General features: G+C 37.3%; 1 protein-coding gene across 2 annotated transcripts in view; it reads left to right on the top strand.

The window, feature by feature from the left end:
• The window catches only part of DNAH12 (dynein axonemal heavy chain 12), a 211,252-nt gene that overhangs the window by 82,302 nt on the left and 106,199 nt on the right, over positions 1–22,751 (top strand). For both annotated transcript variants that reach the window (XM_053898581.1, XM_053898580.1), the window contains 5 exons: positions 11,316–11,435; positions 13,470–13,658; positions 15,038–15,189; positions 19,584–19,722; positions 21,327–21,493. In XM_053898581.1, the coding sequence (XP_053754556.1) occupies positions 11,316–11,435; positions 13,470–13,658; positions 15,038–15,189; positions 19,584–19,722; positions 21,327–21,493 (767 nt within the window). The remainder of the gene's footprint in view (positions 1–11,315; positions 11,436–13,469; positions 13,659–15,037; positions 15,190–19,583; positions 19,723–21,326; positions 21,494–22,751) is intronic.

Genomic DNA, 22,751 nt, shown 5'->3' with positions numbered 1-22,751 from the left:
ATCTCTCCTTCTATTCTGAATAACAGACCTGCTGGATAAAGGATTCTCAGCTGCATATTTTTTTCTGTTCATCACATTGAAGATTTCCTGCCATTCCTTTCTGGCCTGCCAAGTTTCAGTAGATAGGTCTGCCACTACTCTTATGGGTCTCCCTTTGTAAGTTAGAGCATGTTTATCTGTAGCTGCTTTCAGAATTTTCTCTTTATCCTTGTATTTTGCCAGTTCCACTATGATATGTCATGCAGAAGATCAATTCACATTACGTCTGAAGGGAGTTCTCTGTGCCTCTTGGATTTCAATGCCTTTTTCCTTCCCCAGATCAGGGAAGTTCTCAGCTATGATTTGTTCAAGTACACCTTCAGCCCCTTTCCCTCTCTCTTCCTCTTCTGGAATTCCTATGATACGGATATTGTTCCATTTGATTGCATCACTTAGTTCTCTAATTCTCCCCTCGTACTCCTGGATTTTTTTATCTCTCTTTTTCTCAGCTTCCTCTTTTTCCATAATTTTATCTTCTAATTCACCTATTCTCTTCTTCGCCTCTTCAATCCGTGCTATGGCTGCCTCTATTTTATTTTGCACCTCATTTATACCATTTTTTAGTCCCTCATGACTATTTCTTAGTCCCTTGATCTCTGTAGCAATAGATTCTTAGATGTCCTCTATACTTTTTTCAAGCCCAGCAATTAATTTTATGAATATTATTTTAAATTCTTGTTCTGTTATATTGCTTAAATCGTTTTTGATCAATTTGTTAGTTGTTGCTACTTCCTGGAGTTTCTTTTGAGGAGAGTTCTTCCGTTTTGTCATTTTGGGTAGTCCCTGGGGTGGCGTGGAACTGCAGGGCACTTCCCCTGTGCTGTCTGGAGAACTTGTGTTGGTGGGTGGGACCACAGTCAGACCCGATGTCTGTCCCCAGCTCACCACTGGGGCCACAGTCAGGCTGTTGTGTACCTTATCTTCCCCTTTCCCAGGGGCAGGACTCACTGTGGAGTGGTGTGGCCCCTGTCTGGGCTACTTGCACACTGCCAGGCTTGTGGTGCTGCTTCAGTGGGATCTGGTATATTAGCTGGGGTGGATCCACAAGGTGCACAGGGGCGGGAGGGGCAGGCTTAGCTTGCTTTGCTGTCAGTGGTCCCCTGCAGGAGGAGCCCTGCAGCACCCAGAGGGAGGCAGACCCGTTGGAGGGATGGATCCACAGAAGCACAGCATTGGGTGTTTGCGCAGTGCAAGCAAGCTCTGTGAGGGGAGCTGGGGGATGAGAGAGGGATACGGCACTTGCCAGCGCCTTCATTCCCTGCCAAGCTGAGCTCTGTTTTCTGGGGTTCACAACTCTCCCTCCAGGTGTCCTCTCGCCCTCCCAGCTCTCTGAGAGCAGAGCTGTTGACTTATAACATTCCAGATGTTAAGTCCCGCTGGCTGTCACAACACACTCCGTCTGGCCCCTCCACTTTTTCAGGCCAGACTCGGGGGCTCTGCCTTGCCAGGCTGGTTGCCTCTCCACAGCCCCAGCTCCCTCGCACCAGTCCATGTAGTGCGCACCACCTCTTCGCCCCTCCTACCCTCTTTCTTGGGCCTCTTGTCCATGCTTGGCTCCGGAGAGTCCGTTCTGCTAGTCTTCTGGTGGTTTTCTGGGTTATTTAGGCAGATGTGGGTGGAATCTAAGCAATCAGCAGGACGAGGTGAGCCCAACATCCTCCTACACTGCCATCTTCCAACTAATATCAGGTATATAGTTAAGGTACTGATTTCATGTCCTGAAGAGGGAATGCTAGATTAAACATTCTATTTTTAGTTTTTTGAGGATCTTTCATACTGTTTTCCACAGTGACTGTGCCAATTTACATTCACACCAGCAATGCACAAGGGTTCTCTTTTCTCCACATCCTCACTAACACTTGTCACCTTTCATTTTTCTACTCATCCTAAAAGGTGTGAGGTGATATCTCACTGTGGTTTCGATTTGCATTTTCTGATGATTTGTGATGTCAAGTGCCTTCTCATATACCTGGTTAGCCATTGGCATGTCTTCTCTGAAAAGTGTCTATTCAGGTCCTTTGCCCATTTTTAAATTAGATTGTTTGGGTTCTTTTTTTATATTATATGAATTTTTATATATTTTTGATATTAACCCCTTATCAGATATATAATTTGCAAATATTTCCCCTCAGTTTATAGGTTGCCTTTTCATTTTGTTGATGATTTCCTTTACCGTGCAGAAACTTTCAGTTTGATGTAGTCCCACTTTATTTTTGCTTTTGTTGCCTGAGCTTTTGTCTTATCCAAAAAAATCATTGCCAAGGCCAATGTCAAGGAGACTTTAAAGACAAATATTGTTAAAATGTCTATACTCCCCAAAGCGATCTACACATTCAATGCAATCCCTATCAAAATAGCACCAGCATTCTAAATGCCAACAATTCCAAAATTTGTATGGAACCAGAAAAGACCCTGACTAGTCAATATAATGTTGAAAAAGAAAACCAAAGCTGGAGGCATCACAGTTCTGGACTTTAAGCTGTTTTACAAAGCTGTAATCACCAAGACAATTTGGTACTGGCACAAAAGCAGGTACATAGATCAATGGAACAGAACAGAGAACCCAGAAATGGACCAACAAACGAATGGCCAACTAATCTTTGACAAAGCAGGAAAGAATATCCAATGGAAAAAAGACAGTCTCTTCAGCAAATAGTGCTGGGAAAACTGGACAACAGCAACATGCAGAAGAATAAAACTAGACCACTTTCTTTCACCACACACAAAAATAAATTCAAAATGGATGAAAGACCTAAACATAAGACAGGAGACCATCAAAATCCTAGAGTAGAAAACAGGCAGCAACCTCTTTGCCTCTTTGCGACCTTTCCTATAGCAACCTCTTACTAGACATGTCTCCGGAGACAAGGGGAATATAAGCAAAAATGAACTAAGAACTCAAGATAAAAAGCTTTTGTATAGCAAAGGAAACAACAAAACTAAAAGGTAATTGACACAATGGGAGAAGATATTTGCAAATGACATATCAGATAAGGGGTTACTATCCAAAATCTATAAAGAACTTATCAAACTCAACACCCAAAAACAAAATAATCCAGTAAAGAAATGGGCAGAAGACATGAATAGACACTTTTTCAAAGAAGATATTCAGATGACTCATAGACACATAAAAAGGTATTCAACATTGCTGATCATCAGGGAAATACAAATCAAAACTACAATGAGATATCGCCTCACACCTGTCAGAATAAACTCAAAACACAAGAAACAACAGGTGTTGATGAGGATATGGAGAAAGGGGAACCCTCTTGCACCGTTGGTAGGAATGCAAAATGGTGCAGCCACTCTGGAAAACAGTATGGAAGTTCCTCAAAAAGTTAAAAAATAGAAGTAACCCTATAATCCAGCAATTGTGCTACTAAGTATTTATCCAAAGGATACAAAAATACTAATTTGAAGTGTTACATGCACCCCGAAGTTTATAGCAGCATTATCTACAATCGCCAAATTATAGAAGTGGCCCGAGTGTCCATAGATAGATGAATGGATAAAGAAGATGATATATATATATATATATATACATATACATATGTATATGTGTATACGTATGTATGTATGTATATGTATATATGTGTGTATATGTGTATTCCATGTATGGAATTAGAGTTGTATTATGCTAAGTGAAATAAATCAGAGGAAGACAAGTGGAGTCTAAGAAACAAAACAGATGAACACAGGGGAAGGGAAGGAAAAAAAGGGAGGCGAACCATAAGAGGCTGTTAAATACAGAGAACAAACTTAAGATTGCTGGAGGGTGTGTGTGTGTGTGGGGGATGGGCTAGATGGGTGATGGGCATTAAGGAGGGCACTTGTTGGGATGAACACTGTGTATTATATGTAAGTGAGGAATGACTATGTTCTACTCCTGAAACCAACTCTACATTGTATGCTAATGTGAATTTAAAGAAATACTTTTTCTTTTTTTTTTTTTTTAAAAAGGAGCTTTTCCAGGGTGCCTAGGTGGCTCAGTAGGTTAAGCGTCTGACTTTGGCTCAGGTCATGATCTCACAGTTCGTGAGTTCATGCCCCGCATCGGTCTCTGCACTGGTGGTGTGGAGCCTGCTTGGGATTCTCTCTATCTCTCCCTCCCTCTCTCTGCCCCTTCCCCACTTGTGCTTTCTCTCTCTCTCTCAAAATAAATACACAAATAAACTTAAAAAAAGAAGGAGCTTCCCCCTATGTTTTCTTCTGGGATTTTAATGGTTTAAGGTTTTACATTTCAGTCTTGAGCCCCTTTTGAGTTAATTTTTGTGTATGGTGTAAGATAATAAAAGTTTCATTCTTTTATATGTGGATATCCATTTTACTGAACACCATTTACTGAAGAAACTTTCCTTTTCACATTGTGTTTTCTTGTTGCCCTTGTTAAAGATCAGTTGACTCTATGCTTGGATTTATTTTGGATTTGCTATTCTGTTCCATTGGTTTATATGTCTGTTTTTATGCCAGTACCATATTGTTTTGATCACTGGAGCTTTGTAATATAATTTGAAATCAGGAATTGTGATGCTTTCAACTCTTTTCTTCTTTCTTAATATTATTTTGGCTGTTTAGATAGAGTCTTTGGTGGTTCCACACAAATTTTAGAATTTTTTTTTTTTATTTTTGCCATAGGAATTTTAGCGTTCATTTATTTTTGAGAGAGACAGAGTGTAAGTGGGGAGAGGGGCCGAAAGAGCAGAAGACACAGAATTTGAGGCTGGCTCCAGGCTCTTGAGCTGTCAGCACAGAGCCCATCACAGGGCTCAAACTCATGAACCGCGAGATCATGACCTGAGCCGAAGTTGGACGCTTAACCAACTGAGCCACCCAGGTGCCCCTGCCATTGGAATTTTGATAGGAATTACTTTGAATCTGTAGATCCCTTTAGGTAGTATGGACATTTTAACAATGCCAATTTTTCTAGTCTATGAGCACAGGATACTTTTCCATTTATTTGTGTCTTCTTCAATCTCTTTCATTAATGTTTTATAGTTTTCAATGTACAGATATTTCATGTTCCTGGTTAAATTTATTCCTAAGTATTATATTCTTTGTGATGCTATCATAAGTCAGATTGTTCTCCTGATTTCCTTGCCAGATAGATCATTGGTGGTATAAACAAATGCAACTGATTTTTTTTTCCCAAATGATTTTTCATCCTGTAGCTTTACTGAGTTAGTTTGTTTTAAAAGGTATTTTTTTGTATGTGGTCTTTAGGGTTTTCTATGTATAAGGACATGTCATCTGCAAATAGAGATCATTTTACTTCTTTTCTGATTTGGATGCCCTTTATTTTGTTGTCTAATTGCTCTAGTTAGTACTTCTTGTTGAAAAGAAGTGGTGGGAGTGAGCATCCTTGCCTCACACCAGATCTTAGCAGAAGAGCTCTCAGTTTTATGCCATGGATTATGATTTAACTGTGGGCTTTTCATAAATGTCCTCTATTTCATTGCAGAGATTTCCCTTTATATCTATTTTGTTGAGAGTTTTTATCAGAAATGGATGTTAAACTTTGTCAAATGCTCTTTCTGAATCTATTGAGTTGAGAATGGGATTTTTGTCCTTCATTCTGTTAATGCAGTGTATCACATTGATTAATTTGCATATCTCTTGCATCCAGGGATAAATCCCACTTGGCTATAGTATGTAATCTTTTTGGTGTGTTGAATTCAGCTTGCTAGTATTTTATTGAGGACTTTTGCCTCTATGTTCATCAGAGATATTGGCCTATAATTTTCTTTTCTTGTGGTAGCTTCATCTGGTTTTAGTATCATGGTGATTCTAGCCTCATAGAATGAGTTTGGAAGTATTTCCTCTACTTCTAATTTTTGCAAGAGTTTAAGAAGGATTGTATTCTTTGAATGTTTGGTAGAATTCAGCTGTGAAGTCATCTGAACTTTTCTCTGGGAAGTTTTTCATTACAACTTCAATCTCTGTTACTGATATGTTCAGGCTTCCTATTCTTCTTGATTCAGTCTTGGCAGGTTGTATATTTCTAGGAATTTATCTATGTCCTCCAAGTTATCCAACTTATTTGTATATAATCATCCATAATTATCCCTTGATGATCCTTTTTATTTCTGAGGCAGTCGTTGTGTGCTTTCTCTTTGATTTCTGATTTTACTTATTTGAGTCTTTGTTTTATTCTTAGTCTAGCTAAGAGTTTATTGTTTTTATTTATATTTTCAAAAAAAGCAACTCTTCGTTTTGACTTTTTTTCTATTGTTTTTCTGTTCTCTATTTCATTTATTTCTGTTCTGATCTCATTTGTTTCATTATGCTAACAATGGGTTTAGTTTGTTCTTTTTCTAGTTCTTTGGGGTTTAAGTTAGGTTGTTTATTTGAGATTTCTTTTTTATTTATTTTATTTTATTTTTATTTTTTAATGTTTATTTATCTTTAAGAGAGAGAGAGACAGAGTATGAGCAGGGGCAGGGAGGGACAGAGAGAGAGGAAGACACAGAATTCGAAGTGGGCTCAAACTCATAAACTGTGAGATCAGGACCTGAGCTGAAGTCGTGATGCTTAACAGACTGAGCCACCCAGGTGCCCCGAGATTTCTTTTTTAATATAAACATTCATTGTTATAAACTTCCCTCTTAGTACTGCTTTTGATGCATCTCACGAGTTTTGGTATGTTGTGTTTCATTTGTCTCAAGATATTTTTTTATTTTCCTTTTCATTTCCCCTTGGACTCAGTAGTTGTTTAAGACCATCTTTTTTACATGTGTATTTGTGAATTTTCCCATTTTCTTGTGGTTACTGATTTCTAGTTTTATTCCATTGGGGTCAGAAAAGATATTTGATATAATTTTAATCTTAAATTTGTTGACTTGTTTTGTGACCTAACATGGGGTCTGTCCTGGAGAATATTCCATGTGAGCTTGAGAAAGAATACGTATCCTTCTACTGTTGGGTGAACAGTTCTACATGTATTTCTTAGGTCCATTTGATCTAGTGTGGTTCAAATCTACTGTTTCTTTTCTGAATTTCTGTCTAGATATTCTATACCTTATTGAAAGTGGGATATTGAAATCCACTACCATTTTTATATTGCCATCAATTTCTCCTTTCAGATCTTTCAATATTTTTAATAGTTTTTTAAAGTTTTTATTTATTTATTTTGAGAGAGGGGGGAGGGGCAGAAAAAGAGGGAGAGAGAGAGAATACCAAGCAGGCTCAGCACCATCAGCACAGAACCCCACATGAGGCTCAAACTCATGAATCATGAGATCATGACCTGAGCCAAAACCAAGAGTCAGATGCTCAACCAACTGAGCCACCCAGGTGCCACCGGATCTGTCAATATTTATTTTATATACCTAGGTGCTCTGATGTTGGGTGCGTATATATTTAAAATAGTTTTATCTTCCTGTTGAATTGAACTTCCGTCATTATGACATTCTTTGTCTCTAGAGACAGGTTTGCTTAAAGTCTACTATGATACGAATATAGCCCCTCGTGATTTCTGTTGGTTACCATTTTCATGGAGTATCTTTTCCTATTCCTTCACTTTCAGCCTATGTATTTCTTCTAGGCAGCATACAGTTGGATCTTGATTTTTTAAATGTTATTTATTTATTTTTGAGAGAGAGAGAGAGAGAGAGAGAGAGAGCGAGTGCGAGCAGGGGAGGGGCAGAGAGAGGAGGAGACACAGAATCCGAAGCAGTTTCAGGCTCTGAGCTGTCAGCACAGAGCACAACACTGGGCTCGAACTCACGAACCCTGAGATCATAACCTGAGCTGAAGTTAGATACTTAACTGACTGAACCACCCAGGCGCCCCTGGATCTTGGTGTTTTTTTTGTTTTTTGTTTTTGTTTTTTTATCCATTCAGCTGCTCTATCTTTTTAGTTGGGGGAGTTTAATATGTTTACATTTAAAGTAATTTTGATAGGGAGGGATTTGCTATTGCTATTTTGTTAACTGTTTTCTGTTTGTCTTGGGTTTGTTTGTGTTTTTTCGTTTGTTTCTTTTCTCTTTTGATGTCTTCCTTGGTGTTTCATTGGGTTGTTTTGTATTGATAGGTTTTGATTCTTTTTTTTGTGTGTGTGACTTCTATAGGTATTTTCTTAGTAGTTCTAAGGGGCTTATATAAAATATCTTATAGTTATAACAGTCTCTTTTTTTTTTTTTTTTTCAACGTTTATTTATTTTTGGGACAGAGAGAGACAGAGCATGAACGGGGGAGGGACAGAGAGAGAGGGAGACACAGAATCGGAAACAGGTTCCAGGCTCCGAGCCATCAGCCCAGAGCCTGACGCGGGGCTCGAACTCACGTACCGCGAGATCGTGACCTGGCTGAAGTCCGAAGCTTAACCGACTGCGCCACCCAGGCGCCCCTATAACAGTCTCTTTTAAGCTAATAACTTATCTTCATTTGTATTCAAGAACTCTCCACTTTACCTCCTTCCCTACTGATGTCTCAATTAGCATCTATTTATATTACATATCCATTAACATAATTTATAGTTACTTTAATACTTTTATCTTTTAACTTTTATAGCAGAATTTAAAAGTGATTTACCCACCACCATTATAGTAATATCCACCTTTGGTTTTATATTGCTCAAGTTATACCTGAATAAACCCAGAGGTAAAATTTATTCCTGCTAAACTCTTTGGATAAAACTGTAGTAACTAAAGCTTTAAAATTCCCAATCGTTTTCCATATTTTCAAGGTATTTTAAATATGTGACTTTAAAACTCACATGTATATTTAGTATTTTATGAGAAAACTTTATATATTGTATTAGTTTCTCAGGGCTGTCGTAACAAATTACCATAAACTTGGTGGTTTAAAGCAACAGAAATTTATTCTGCCACAGTCCTGGGGCTAGAAGTTTGAAATCAAGATGTTGGCAGGGCCAAGCTTCCTCTGGAAGCTCCAAGGGAGAATCTTTATTACCTCTTCCAGCTCCTTTTGGCTCAAAGCATTCTTTGGCTTCTGGCTGCATTATTCCAGTCTCTTCCCTCATGTTCTCCTGGCCTCTACTCTGTCTCTTTACTGTGTGACTATTGTAAGGATTTAGGGTCAGATACTCCAGAATGATCTCCTCATCTTGAGATCTTTATGTCTTCCAAGACCCTTTCTCCAAATAAGATCGCATTCATGGGTTGCTGGGATTAGCACGTGGGCCTCTCTTTTCGGGGATTCAACCTACTACACACATACACTCACCACACATTAGTTACTTACACATAAGCTAATATATTGATATTGAGAAGGGAAATGGGGTTTGCAGTAGATTTTTTTCATCCTAAAATACAACTTTAGAGATAAGAAAAATACTCTGTGCACAAGAAAAAAATGAATTCCACTTTATGAAAATTTTGTGCAGTGTCTTCATAGAGAAAATATAAAGTCATTTTTCAGTTTTTTAAATTTTAAAACTTGAATGCTTCAGTTGGTGAAGCATGCAACTCTTGGTCTTGGGGTTGTGACTTCGAGCCTCACATTGGGTGTAGAGATTACTTAAAATCTAAAGCAAAAACAAAAAACAAACTCTAATACTATATGCTGCAAATAATACAAAGTAGGCTCCATCTTTCTAATGAATAATAGATTTTTTCATAATTTATTCCCATAGTTTCCACTTCTAGTTAGTCCCCAGGATCTATTGATTTTTCTGTCCTTGCTAACTTTTATATCTGTCCTCTCCTTTCCATCCAGGTTCCTCTGACCATCCCTCCTTCCTTGTATGGTAGCCTCAGTCCTGACCTTCATAATTTCTTGCCTGAATCAATATAATAGAGCTGCTCTGGTTCCGACTATATCCTACTACCAGAATGAAGATTCCAAAACACAAATTCATTCCGTGAACTCCTGTACTTACCCTCTATTGGAACCCTCTTCCTCTTCTCAGGAGATCCTTACACACAGCCTTTAAAACCTTTCAGGATGTGACCTCTGTCTGCTTCTCAAGACTTACTTCTTGTCATTCTTCTTTTACACTCTATTCTTACATCCCACGGAATCTTCCTAACACTCCAGGTCTGCTTACACCTCCATTTCTGCGTATGTGTAGTTCCCCTGCCTTGAATATCCTTCCCCTCTGCACCTGGCTAACTGACATTTTCCTTCCAAATTTAGCGCAGCTAATCCTTTATCTGGGAAGCCTTCCTTGAATTACTCCTCTCCTAATTTCCCTTTTTATCCTATTCCCTGGATCTGGGCTAATCCAAGTGCTCTAGTGTCTTCCCCCACCCACACTTTCCTGGGACTTCCTCTGTCACGTCATTATTACATCATATTATTTTTTGTCTACTTAATTTCAATATCAGTCTTTTTCAGGGATCTTGCATTTTATTTGCATATCTCCTAGCTTGATATATAGGTATAGTATGTTTTTCATAAATATTTGTTGAAAAAAATGAATGAATGGCTGTTAGAGACTTCATTTCTGCTATCCTGAGAACACTTTATTTTCTTATAGTGTCTAGATTTCATTTCTCAGAGAATTTAGAATAAGAGTATATTATGTACAATTGTGTAATAGGATAAGCTAAGATCTCTGAGAGATGTTTTTGTCATGCCTACAGTTTAAATTCTTTACGGTTTAAATATTATAAAAACCATATGTACTTTTATCAGTTTTGATTGTATTATTTTTAATCCCCTTCACTGTTTTGCCTACCCTCCCACCCCCCTCCGCTCTAGCAACCACCGGTTTTTTCTCTACATTCAATGAAGTGTTTCTATCTTGTTGTTGTTTGTTCATTTGTTTTTTAAGAGTCCACATATGAGTGAAATCATTTGTCTTTTTCTGTCTGACTTATTTCATTTAGTATACTACCCTGTAGGTCCATCCATGTTGTTGCAAATGGCAAGATTTGATTCCTTTTCATGGCTGAGTAACACTCCATTGTATATATCCCACACATCTTCCATTCATCTGGACACTAGGGTTGCTTCCATTTCTTGTCTATTGTAAACAATACTGCAATAAACATAGCTGTGCTTTTTGAATTGGTGTTTTCATTTCCTTTGGGTAAATACCCAGAAGTGGAATTACTGGATCAGATGATAGTTCTATTTTTAATTTTTTCAGGAACCTCCACGCTGTTTTCCAGAGCAGTTACACCAGGTTACATTCTTACCAACAGTGTGTAAGGGTTCCCTTTTCCCCACATTCTTGCCAACACTTGTCATTTCTTATCCTTTTTGATACTACTTATTTTGACTGGTGTGAGGAATTTTTAAATGAATTATTTATCATTTTTTATTCTCCAAGTAAGATGAAGTCAAAGTATCTTATCCTTTTCACTTTGCAGGAACTGATTCCTACAAGTGATAGCAATGTGGTTGTATCTCTTACACGCCTCTTTGAAGTACTACTCTGTGACGTGCTGGAAAATGATCCTACAAGCAAACATATTCGTGTTTGGATTATGGTAGGTTTTATACTTAATGGGATTTTTATTCACAGAATCAAATGTGCCTCTGGAAATGATCATTGTACTGAGGAAGGCATTATAAGATCCAGAACTATTTTTTTGGTGAGCACCGAAAGAATAACTGAAGATAATAATGAAGTTGCCCTGACCTGGTATTCCAACTAAAAAAAAAAACATTTTAAAGAAAGTAACATATGCCCAAATGAACCCAAACTATCCTATTCTTATGAAAGATCATAATTTGATAAACAATACGGTGACTTAATACTAACCCAGTATCAATTTAGTGAATTAATTTTGTCTTAAGGTGAAGCCAGGATGTAGGCTGCTACAAGCTGGTTCTAAGAGACCAGAAATAGGCATCCAACTAGTGGGGGTGAGGCCAGCAGGATCCATAGAGAACGTAGTTAGGGAGGAGGCAGAGAAGGCCAAGGAACAGGACTCTGAGGGAGCCAAGGGAATAGGTTTTGTTCTCTTCCCTGCTCTGTGCTTTCATACCATCTGGCACCTTATTTGGAAATACCTTCATCTTCTCTACTGAGTCTACCTTCTCTTCTGCTCTGTGGTAAGAGTGGTTCCCTTCCATTGTTTTCCCTTCAGCTCGTTGCCACAGAAAATCTTCTACCTCCATCACCTCACATTCCAGGGTTTCCTGCTCAGCTTCCCCTCCTTTCCTCCTCTCCTTTCACCTTTATTAGAAGAAATAGAACAGACATGTTTGAAGCATAATTTATTTGTATCCCCTTTTGTCTCCCAAAGTTTGAAACTGCCTTTTACAGAACTAGTTTTTAATATTGTTCCATACCTATCAATGTTACCTGCTTATAAATTAAAAGTATTTTATGAATAGCTCACCTGTATAACCTTCATGGTATATATGTATATGTATATATGTATGTATATGTGTATATATGTGTATGTGTGTGTGCATATATATATATATGTATATATATATATATATATACACATTTTTTAAAAGTTTTATTCTGTTGGTAAGCCTAAATTCCCTCTATTTTTTTTTAATGGTTTAAAATCATTTTTAAAGACTAATATAAATTGGGGTGCCTGGGTGGCTCAGTCAGTTAAGGATCTGACTATTTTGGCCCGGGTCGTGATCTCACAGTCGTGAGATCTGGCCCCAAGTCTGGCTCTGTGCTGAGTATGGAGACTACTTAAGATATATTCTCTCTCTCTCTCTCCCACTCTCTCTCTCCCACTCTCTCTCTCTCCCTCCCTCCCTCCCCCTCCTCCCCTCCCCCGCCTCCTCTCCCTCTCCCTCTGCCTCCCCCTCAAAAAAAAAAAAAAAGACTACTATAAATTGATACCTGGTTAAAATTTTTCTCTTGAAAATATATATAAATTTGATAGATTTTTAAACTAGATAAGGCATGTACCTAGAGTAAAATTCAAAAGGCAAAAGCAGGTTTTCTATCCATACTAGTGCCCTAGCCATTCTCAAGGCAAATACCATTACCTGCCTTAAGTAGCCTGCCGGAGGTATTTGATCCATACTCTCTTTTATGTGAATACATGTTTTACACATGTTAACATACTATGCATGCAGATTTCTACCTTTTCTCACAATATACCTTAGAGATTGTCCATATCCGTATACTTATTGAGTTACCTTTTTAAACAGCTGCGTGTATTCCAATATGCATAGCATAATCCAATTAAATAGAGCCCTATTGAAGAACATTTGGGTCGCTCCTTATCTTTGGCTGTCACCAGCAGTGCTGCAGTAAATATTCTTATGTATACATCATTTTGACAGGTGGTAATATATTCAAGGATAAACTCCTAAAAGAGAAATTCCTAGATCACTTGGCATGGACATTTTAAATTTAGATAGATAGTGCTAGAGAAATAACGCTCTCTGTGACTTAACTGTGCTCCATTCCACTTTACCTGGACATCTGACCCTTTCTAAATATGTTAACCAGGCCTCCTTAATATGTAAAATTTTAGTTAATTTGTGAGAAATTTATTTTAAATTATTAGTTTAAATTAAAACAATTTTTTAACCAACAGGCTTCCTTCGTATTTTCTTTGATTTGGTCCGTTGGAGGGAGTTGTGATACAGAGGGTCGGATTGTTTTTGACAACTTCCTACGGTTAATCATAATGGGAAGAGACGTAAACAACCCGGTGCCAGACTCTGTGGGTAAATGGGAATGCCACTTTGATGAAAAAGGCCTAGTCTATGACTACATGTATGAGGTATGATATAAAATACTTGGTATGGTAAGTTACAAAACACAAAGTCTTGGGTCAGCAGGCAAAACTGGGTTCCCAGTTGTTTTGACCCCTGTGGTTGGTGTTTTAGTCCCTTCTCTTTAGTTTCTCCTCCTTTAACTTGTGGACAGTGTAGATAACTTTCTTTAAAGATAGTTTATAATTTCAGATTTAAGTTAAATATATTTTCTCCACTTAAAAATAATAATTTACGGGTTGCCTGGGTGGCTCAGTCGGTTAAGTGTCTGAGTCTTGATTTTGGCTCACGTCATGATCTCACAGGTCATGAGTTTGAGCCCCACATCAGACTCTGTGCTGACAGTGTGGAGCCTGCTTGGGATTCTTTCTCTCTCTCTCTCTCTCTGCCTCTTCCCCAAACACTTGCTCTCTCTCTTCCTCTCTCAAGGATAAATGGACATTAAAAAATAATAATTTGCAAAAAGATTCTTTTAAACAGCAAGCACCTGAATAATCATTTGATTCATGCAAATTTTACTTCAGAGACATACGATCTGTGGAGGGCTTTGTTACAACTTTAACTAAATCTCGGGATTTATAGATAGAGAAGCATGCCTAGAAAGGTGAGTGGCTAGCAGAGCCAGGACTTGAATCCAGCTCTCCTGACTACTAGTGTGGAAATCTTTCCCCAACACCATGCTAATATAGAATTTTAAGAATATGGCCAGAGAGAGAGAGAGAGAGAGAGAGAGAGAGAGAGAGAGAGAGAGTTTCATCTTCATTAGTCATAGTGGGAAGTGAAAAAAAAAATCTCTAAAACTAAAAAATCAAGAGATGATCACACAATTAGATTCTTTGAGTTGGAGGTGAATCCCAAAATGTCCAGCTTAAAGAGGCAGAGGTAGTTGCTACTGGAGAGGAGAAAACGAGAGTGGGAAACTGCTCTTTTTCTTAACCTTTGTAAAAGTTTTAACTCTAAAATATGTGCATATGTAACTTTGATAAAAATAAAAGCTAAAACCTAAAAAAAATAAGAATATGAATTACTAAAGACATATACACTCAAACTTGGAAAATTACCACCATCCAGACACATACCATATACATACACAATTTGCTGGAAAACAGGAAAAGATTTTTCAATGCCAGCCATAGCACTGTAGCAGGGGGATAATTAATCCAAAGATAAATGTGTGTTTCTTAAATAGGGTGGTGGATTCATAGGTGTTTATTAATCTACTTCATGACTATAAAATGTCATGTTATTTTAGATGAATTATTCTTACAGAAAGTTTTTATTATGATAGACTAGGGTTTTTAAAAGCGAATATGATAACAGTATGTTAAAAAGAGACTTTCAGATATCAAGTGCATGATTCTATTTTAAAACTTATGTTCTCTTGTAGTTGAAAAACCGAGGTCGCTGGGTCCACTGGAATGAATTAATTAAAAGTGCTTATCTAGGAGAAAAACATGTCAAGATTCAAGATATAATAGTCCCTACAATGGACACAATTAGATATACATTTCTAATGGATTTGAGTATTACCTATGCAAAGTAAGAAATTCTTATGAAAATGCATTTTAAATATAACAGTGCCATTCTAATAGGATCATAGGATTTTTGAAGTAAACTTAAAGGTAATCCATTTTCAGATAATGGAGACCCTCGGGGACTAATTGACATGCTAGCAGTGACCTCTGTTACTAGTGGTAAACCTAGAATCCAGGTTTTTCTCTTGCCTACTCCAGAAAATTACCCGCCATATTTGTTGCCTCATAAACCACTTTATATTTCTTGTATTTGTAACAGCAGACTAAAAGTCAGTTGCAGTTGGTGAAAGGCGTGCATTCTACTCACAAGTTCAATATGCTCCTGAGTATCAGACACACTATGATCCACAACCTCCCACTTAGAATTTTTCAAGTATGTCCTATGCCAGTTAGTTCTTCATAGCTTAAGATGAACGTGGAGATCTCAGACTTAAATCAGAAGAGCCCATCAAAGAAGAGGACAGGAAACTGATCAAAAGTCTAGTCTGTACTGTAGGCATATTCATACCAACTTTCTTAATAACATTTCTGTAGTTATTTTTCTTTTAAAACATTAGGCATAATTTATCATTGATGCTATTTAAATGAGACAAGCTTACATAGTGTGCATGAATGTCATGGTTTATTTGTTTTTGATGAAGAACCTGTTTTTACGTGAATTTTGTGACAATTTTATCTTTTTAATTAAAGAAGAAACAGAAAAAAATAGCCCGTGAGGTACATTATTTCTATTGTTAGATTAAAAAATTTTTTAATCCAGTATAATTAACATACAGTGTTATACGTTAGTTTCAGGTTTACAATATAGTGATTCAAAACTTCTATACATTACTCAGTGCTTATTTGTTAAAATTTTACACGTAGAGGCTAATATTGAAAAGAAAAAGGAACGGAAGGCACTTGCCAATTCTGGGGATATCCTAGTATAAGAATTCTTTTCCCCTTTTGTGCCATGAACCATTTGTCAGAATAATGCTTTTTTAAAATGTTTTTATTATTTTTTAGGATAATGCTTTTAAATGAATACATACAAATACAAAATTGTGAAGGAAAGGACATATTGAAATACATTTACTAAAATATTGAACAAATTTGACCTATGTTTGTGTAATTCATGTTTGTTAACACATTAAGATCGATGATCTAGCAGTGAGTCTGATGCCCATCACAATTTTGAAGAAGTAATAAGCATAAGTGATATTTTTGAGATACCTGTAACCATTGTAATATTTAGAATATTATCTGTGATTTCTATTGGTGACAAAGACACAGGTACTATTGATACAATTGCTCCATTTTAGTTAAGGATAGTAAAAGCAAAGATACAACTTTTTTGTCATCCAAGTTCACAGATTCTCTGAACGCTAAGAATTTCTTCCATTGGTCCTGGGCCCCAAGTTAAGAACAGTATTTTATTTTATTTATTTTTTAATTTTTTTAATGTTTGTTTATTTTTGAGAGACAGAGCATGAGCAGGGGAGGGGCAGAGAGCGAGGGAGGCACAGAATACAGAGCAGGCTCGAGGCTCTGAGCTGTCAGCATGGAGCCCGAGGTGGGACACAAACTCACAAACTGCGAGATCATGACCTGAGCAGAGGTCAGATGCTCAACCAACTGAGTCACCCAGGTGCCCCAAGAACAGGATTTTATTAAAAAAAATTTTTTAAACAAATAGTTGTCTATAAGGCAAGTGTTACTCAGACTGAAACATGTAGATGAAGTTTCAGGGGCCACCATAGTTCTTTTTTTTTTTTTTTTTTTCTAATTTCTATTTAATTTATTTTTTTAATTTACATCCAAGTTAGCATATAGTGTAACAATGATTTCTGGAGTAGATTCCTTAATGCCCCTTGCCCTTTTAGCCTGTCTCCCTTCCCACAACCCCTCCAGCAACCCTCTGTTTTCCATATTTAAGAGTCTCTTATGTTTTTGTCCCCCTCCCTGTTTTTATATTATTTTTGCTTCCCTTCCATTATGTTCATCTGTTTTGTATCTTAAAGTCTTCATATGAGTGAAGTCATATGATATTTCTCTTTCTCTGACTGACTTATTTTGCTTAGCATAATAGCCTCTAGTTCCATCCACGTAGTTGCAAATGGCAAGATTTCATTCTTTTTGATTGCTGAGTAATACTCCATTGTATATATATATATACCACATCTTCTTTATCCATTCATCCATTGGTAGACATTTGGGCTCTTTCCATACTTTGGCTATTGTTGATAGCAGTGCTGTAAACATTGGGGTATGTGTGACCTTATGAATCAGCATTCCTGTATCCTTTGGGTAAATTCCTAGTAGTGGAACTCCTGGGTCATAGGGTAGTTTTATTTTTAATTTTTTGAGGAACCTCCATACTGTTTTCCAGAGTGGCTGCACCAGCTTGCATTTCCACCAGCAGCACAAAAGAGATCCTCTTTCTCCGCATCCTCGCCAACATCTGTTGTTGCCTGAGTTGTTAATGTTAGCCATTCTGACAGGTGTGAGGTGGTATCTCCTTGTGGTTTTGATTTGTATTTCCCAGATGATGAGTGATGTTGAGCATTTTTTCATGTGTCGGTTGGCCATCTGGATGTCTTCTTTGGAGAAATGTCTATTCATGTCTTTTGCCCATTTCTTCACTGGATTATTTGTGTTTTGGGTGTTGAGTTTGAGAAGTTCTTGATAGATTTGGATACTAACCCTTTATCTGATATGTCATTTGCAAATATCTTCTCCCATTCTGTTGGTTGCCTTTTAGTTTTGCTGATTTTTCCTTCGCTGTGTAGAAGCTTTTTATTTTGATGAGATCCCAATAGTTCATTTTTGCTTTTGTTTCCCTTGCCTCTGGAGACGGGTTGAGTAAGAAGTTGCTGTGGCCAAGGTCAAAGAGGTTTTGCCTGCTTTCTCCTCAAGGATTTTGATGGCTTCCTGTCTTACATTGAGGTCTTTCATCCATTTTGAGTTTATTTTTGTGTATGGTGCAAGAAAGTGGTCCAGGTTCATTCTTCTGCGTGTCACTGTCCAGTTTTCCCAGCACCACTTGCTGAAGAGACTGTCTTTATTCCATTGGATATTCTTTCCTGCTTTGTCAAAGATTAGTTGGCCATATGTTTGTGGGTCCATTTCTGGGTTCTCTATTCTGTTCCATTGATCTGAGTGTCTGTTCTTGTGCCTGTATGGGCCACTGTAGTTCTAAAAGAACTTTAATTTTATGGTGCTTCAGTGATAATTTTTAAAATTAATATTAGCATAATTTGGGTCCCTTAGATGACCGTGTACAACAGGACACTGCTTCTCAGCTTTAGCATCCATCCTTGTGTTTGTCTTTATGTATTGTGGGGTGCCAAATTATCACTCAGAGTGTCGGTATTTAATTTTTAATTCTAAACAAGATTTCCACTGTGATTCCCCACAGTTCTGTGGACATAAATTCATAGGATTTTTTTTTCCTTTTTAAATTAGTTATGATCACTCAAGAATGAGAAACCCTGGGGCTTCTGGGTAGCTTAGTCAGTTAAGTTTCTGACTTTGGCTCAGGTTCATGGATTTGAGCCCCACATCCAGCTCTCTGTTGTCAGCACAGAGCCTGCTTCAGATCCTCTGTTCCCCTATCTCTCTGCCCCTCCCCACTTGTACTCTCTCTCTCTAAAATAAATAAAACATTAAATAAAAAAAAGAATGAGAAACTCTGCTTGAGGCCCCACTGAATTGAGAACTCCTTAGAGTTTACTTTTAGACAAGTGTTTCTTTTTTTTAAATTTTTTAATGTTTATTTATTCTTGAGAGAGAGACAGTGTTTGAGTGGGGGAGGGTGAGAGAGAGAGGGAGACACAGAATCTGAAGCAGGCTCCAGGCTCTGAGCTGTCAGCACAGAGCCTGACGTGGCGCTTTAGACAAATGTTTCTAAAGGCTATTCTAAAATGCTATTTTAGATTTTAAAATCCGGTTAAGAGGTATATATCACTATTAGCTTTAGACTTCATGGTCACCTAGTTTTTACTAACAGTGAAACAGCCTAATCCTGTCTTAATGTCTCACCTTATTAGTCTCTTCCACATTGCACCCGCTTGCCCGTAACTCCAACTGAAAGTACAAAAATACATCCCTTTTCTGAGGAGACAAGCTTTAGCTTTCTTTTCTGAAAAGCAAAGCATGTTATTACTTGTTTATGAGTGGTTTTGCATATAGTAATGTTACATCTGTCCAAATAATAGTTTGATACTATTAAAGTCTCAGTAACAGTAAACGAAGTGTGTGCCAGTCCTCAATTTTTTCCAGTCTTACATGATTAAAACATGAATTTTTAGATGAAGGTGATTTGATTATTTAAGTTTGCAACCAATTTCAGCCTTCTTCAGTAAAAATGTTATTCTGTCTTTTTCCCTTTCAAATGATATGTTCATTGTTTTCATAAAGGCCATTGCTTTTTGTGGGTCCAACCGGTACAGGAAAATCAGTGTATGTGAAGGATAAACTAATGAATCACTTGGAAAAGGACCAGTATTTCCCTTTTTATATTAATTTCTCTGCACGGACCAGTGCCAACCAGGTTCAGGTTAGTTTAAAGCCAGAAACATGGGTCAATAATGAACTTTTTTACCTTACTTGATTAGTTTTTAAAATTGTATATTAAGGGTGGGAGGGAGGGGAGGGTGGGTGATGGGTATAGAGGAGGGCATCTTTTGGGATGAGCACTGGGTGTTGTATGGAAACCAATTTGATAAATTATGAGCAGCTGTGTAAATCTTCTATAAATTTAAGTAAAACTAAAGAACTCTTGGTTTTTGCATTATAAGTAAGTTTCTGGGTTTTCTTTTAAATTTTTTATTTAGTTTTGAGAAAGAGCACAAGTGGGAGCAGGGGAGGGACAGAGAGAGGGGAACAGAAGGTTCTAAGTGGGCTCTGTGCTGACAGCAGGGAGCCAGATGTGGGGCTCCATGACCTGAGTGGAAGTCAGGGGCTTAATTGCTTAATCAGCTGAGCCACCCAGGCACCCCTATAAGTAAGGTTTTAAAAACAAGTTTTAAGGCAAAAGTTCAAGAGAGCATTTTTTAAAAAATTTATGTTCCCATCTGTATTAATTAAATTTTGGGGTTGAATATTGATTTTTATTTTAAACTTGCCTATTTAAAAACAAAGGATAAGAGGCACCCCAGTTGAGGCGCCTGGGTGGCTCAGTCAGTTAAGTAACCAACTCTTGATTTTGGCTCAGATCATGATCTTACGGTTCCTGGGATGGATCCCCACGTCTGGCTCTGTGCTGACATTAGTGGGGACTGCTTGGGATTCTCTCTCTTCTGCTTTCTCTGCCCCTTCCTTGCTCACGCACACATGTGTGCACTCTCTCTCAAATAAATTTTGAAAACATAAAAGGACACCAACATAATAATGTTGGAACCACATTCAAAGGAACATTTTTGCATGATTGCTAAATTATTGAGCTTTGTCATCCTTTTTTATAAGCACCAGAAGAAGCCACAGTTGATTTCTTAACTGCAGAAGACACCGGGGGAGAGAAAGAGAGAATAAGAAATTTCAACTGTTCTTTTTAAACTTTCCTAGAGGGTCCCTAAGGGTGTTTACTGCCTACTGAAGCTCTGTCCATGAAAGATCTTTCAAACTGTGGATTTTTGTATGATCTTAGGTGACAATAGGTGACAGGAACCTAGCAGCTGGGCATCCCCATCTTTGTGCCAAGTTTAAAGTACTGCATGAGACCCTTTCTAGTCACCATTTTAATCATCCATGCCTAAATTCATGTGTGTCCATTCTCACCTGACCTATGGGACTCATTTCTGTTGTTTTAAGCCTACAGAATTCCCTTAATTTCAGAGTCGTATAAATTTAGATTCATGCTTTTAGACATTAAGTTAAAGTTAATAGGTATGTTGGGGTATCCAATGAGGAAAATATTTTGCATTTGTGTGCAATATAAATATATAAATAGGTATGTATGTAACAATTCTGAGCCCGTAGAAGAATTTCAGTAAATGCTTTTTGATGTTGAATATAAGGTTTGATATCACCCTAAAAATGAATAAATATAAACACACAAGAGTGCTTCTTGTCATTATTTCCTTATACAATTAGACTGTAAATTCTTTTTTTTCCCCCTAATGTTAAGTATGGCTTTAAATACTACTCTTCTTTATATTTTAGAATATTATTATGGCTAGATTGGATAAAAGACGCAAAGGAGTTTTTGGACCACCTATGGGAAAGAAGTGTGTAATTTTTATAGATGACATGAATATGCCTGCATTGGAGAAATACGGAGCTCAACCTCCTATTGAATTATTACGACAATTTTTTGACTGTGGGAACTGGTAACTATTTAACTCAAGTTTTAATTAGCCATGCTAAAGTCATTTTTGTTCTCTTTTTCTATTTGACTCACATCAAAGTAATACATGTTTTCAATATTTATGGAAAAAAATGGTTGCTTAGATTTTCCTCTACAGAAATTTTTAGAAGACTTTTCTATACCTTTTGATGACATTCTGTCCTCTGAACATGTGAGTTAGATTACTGGGATGGGTAATCCGGTATTGGAAATGTATTTATTCAATAATGTAGTAAACTCTTTCCTTTTCAACTATTATTTTCAGTCACTGAAAATAACTTACAGATTACATCTTTCAAAGTTCCATTCTCCCAGGGCTGAGAATTTGTGGGTAGGCTTCAAACTAAGGAACCATAATCAGCACCCTATGCCTCTGCTGCTTTAAATTTCTGTATTTTATGTGACTGCCATATCTTTGAGATAGGACTGCCATATCTTTGAGAAAGATTTGTCAAAACCATTTTGGTTTTGACAGCAATTTCATAGATAATTCTTCCGCTCCCTCCATCCCATTTTTATGATGATATGATTATTTTCCAATATGTGAGATACTGTATTTTTTAGTTAGGATTAGTAATTCTTCATTCCCTCCTCTTAAATATACTTCCCTAAGGCCCCAGTATGCATGGTTTTTCGTTTGTTTATTTGTTTGTTAATCAAAGGCAAGGGTAGACTAATGTTGAAGCTAAGTCATATTTTTGAAATACATTTTTGTTATTACTACAGACCCTTGGAATCCTGCCTCCAGGAGATAACTCCTATTCCTTCAAGGTGTTTTTTTTCTATACAAATACATTTTTATTTAAACATTTTTTTTTAACGTTTATTTATTTTTGGGACAGAGAGAGACAGAGCATGAACAGGGGAGGGGCAGAGAGAGAGGGAGATACAGAATCGGAAACAGGCTCCAGGCTCCGAGCCATCAGCCCAGAGCCCGACGCGGGGCTCGAACTCACAGACTGCGAGATCGTGACCTGAGCTGAAGTTGGATGCTTAACCGACTGAGCCACCCAGGCGCCCCTACATTTTTATTTTAAAAAACAGACATGTTATACAATGTTTTAGAACTTATTTTCACTTAAAAATTTATCTTGAGCACCTATTCATGTTGTTTATTTCATTCATTTTATTGGCCTTTTATTTTTTCATTTCATTGGCTTTTAATACAATTTAGTTGTGTAGATCCTGCCATAATTTATTTAACAAGCCCCCTACTGATAGTTATTAGGGTTGTTGCCAAA

Source organism: Panthera pardus, unplaced genomic scaffold, assembly GCF_024362965.1.
Source record: "Panthera pardus isolate Hobbes unplaced genomic scaffold, ASM2436296v1 HiC_scaffold_8, whole genome shotgun sequence".
NCBI lineage: Eukaryota > Metazoa > Chordata > Mammalia > Carnivora > Felidae > Panthera > Panthera pardus.
Note: the sequence above shows the minus strand (reverse complement) of the source record. Positions and strands in the feature narration are given on the sequence as shown.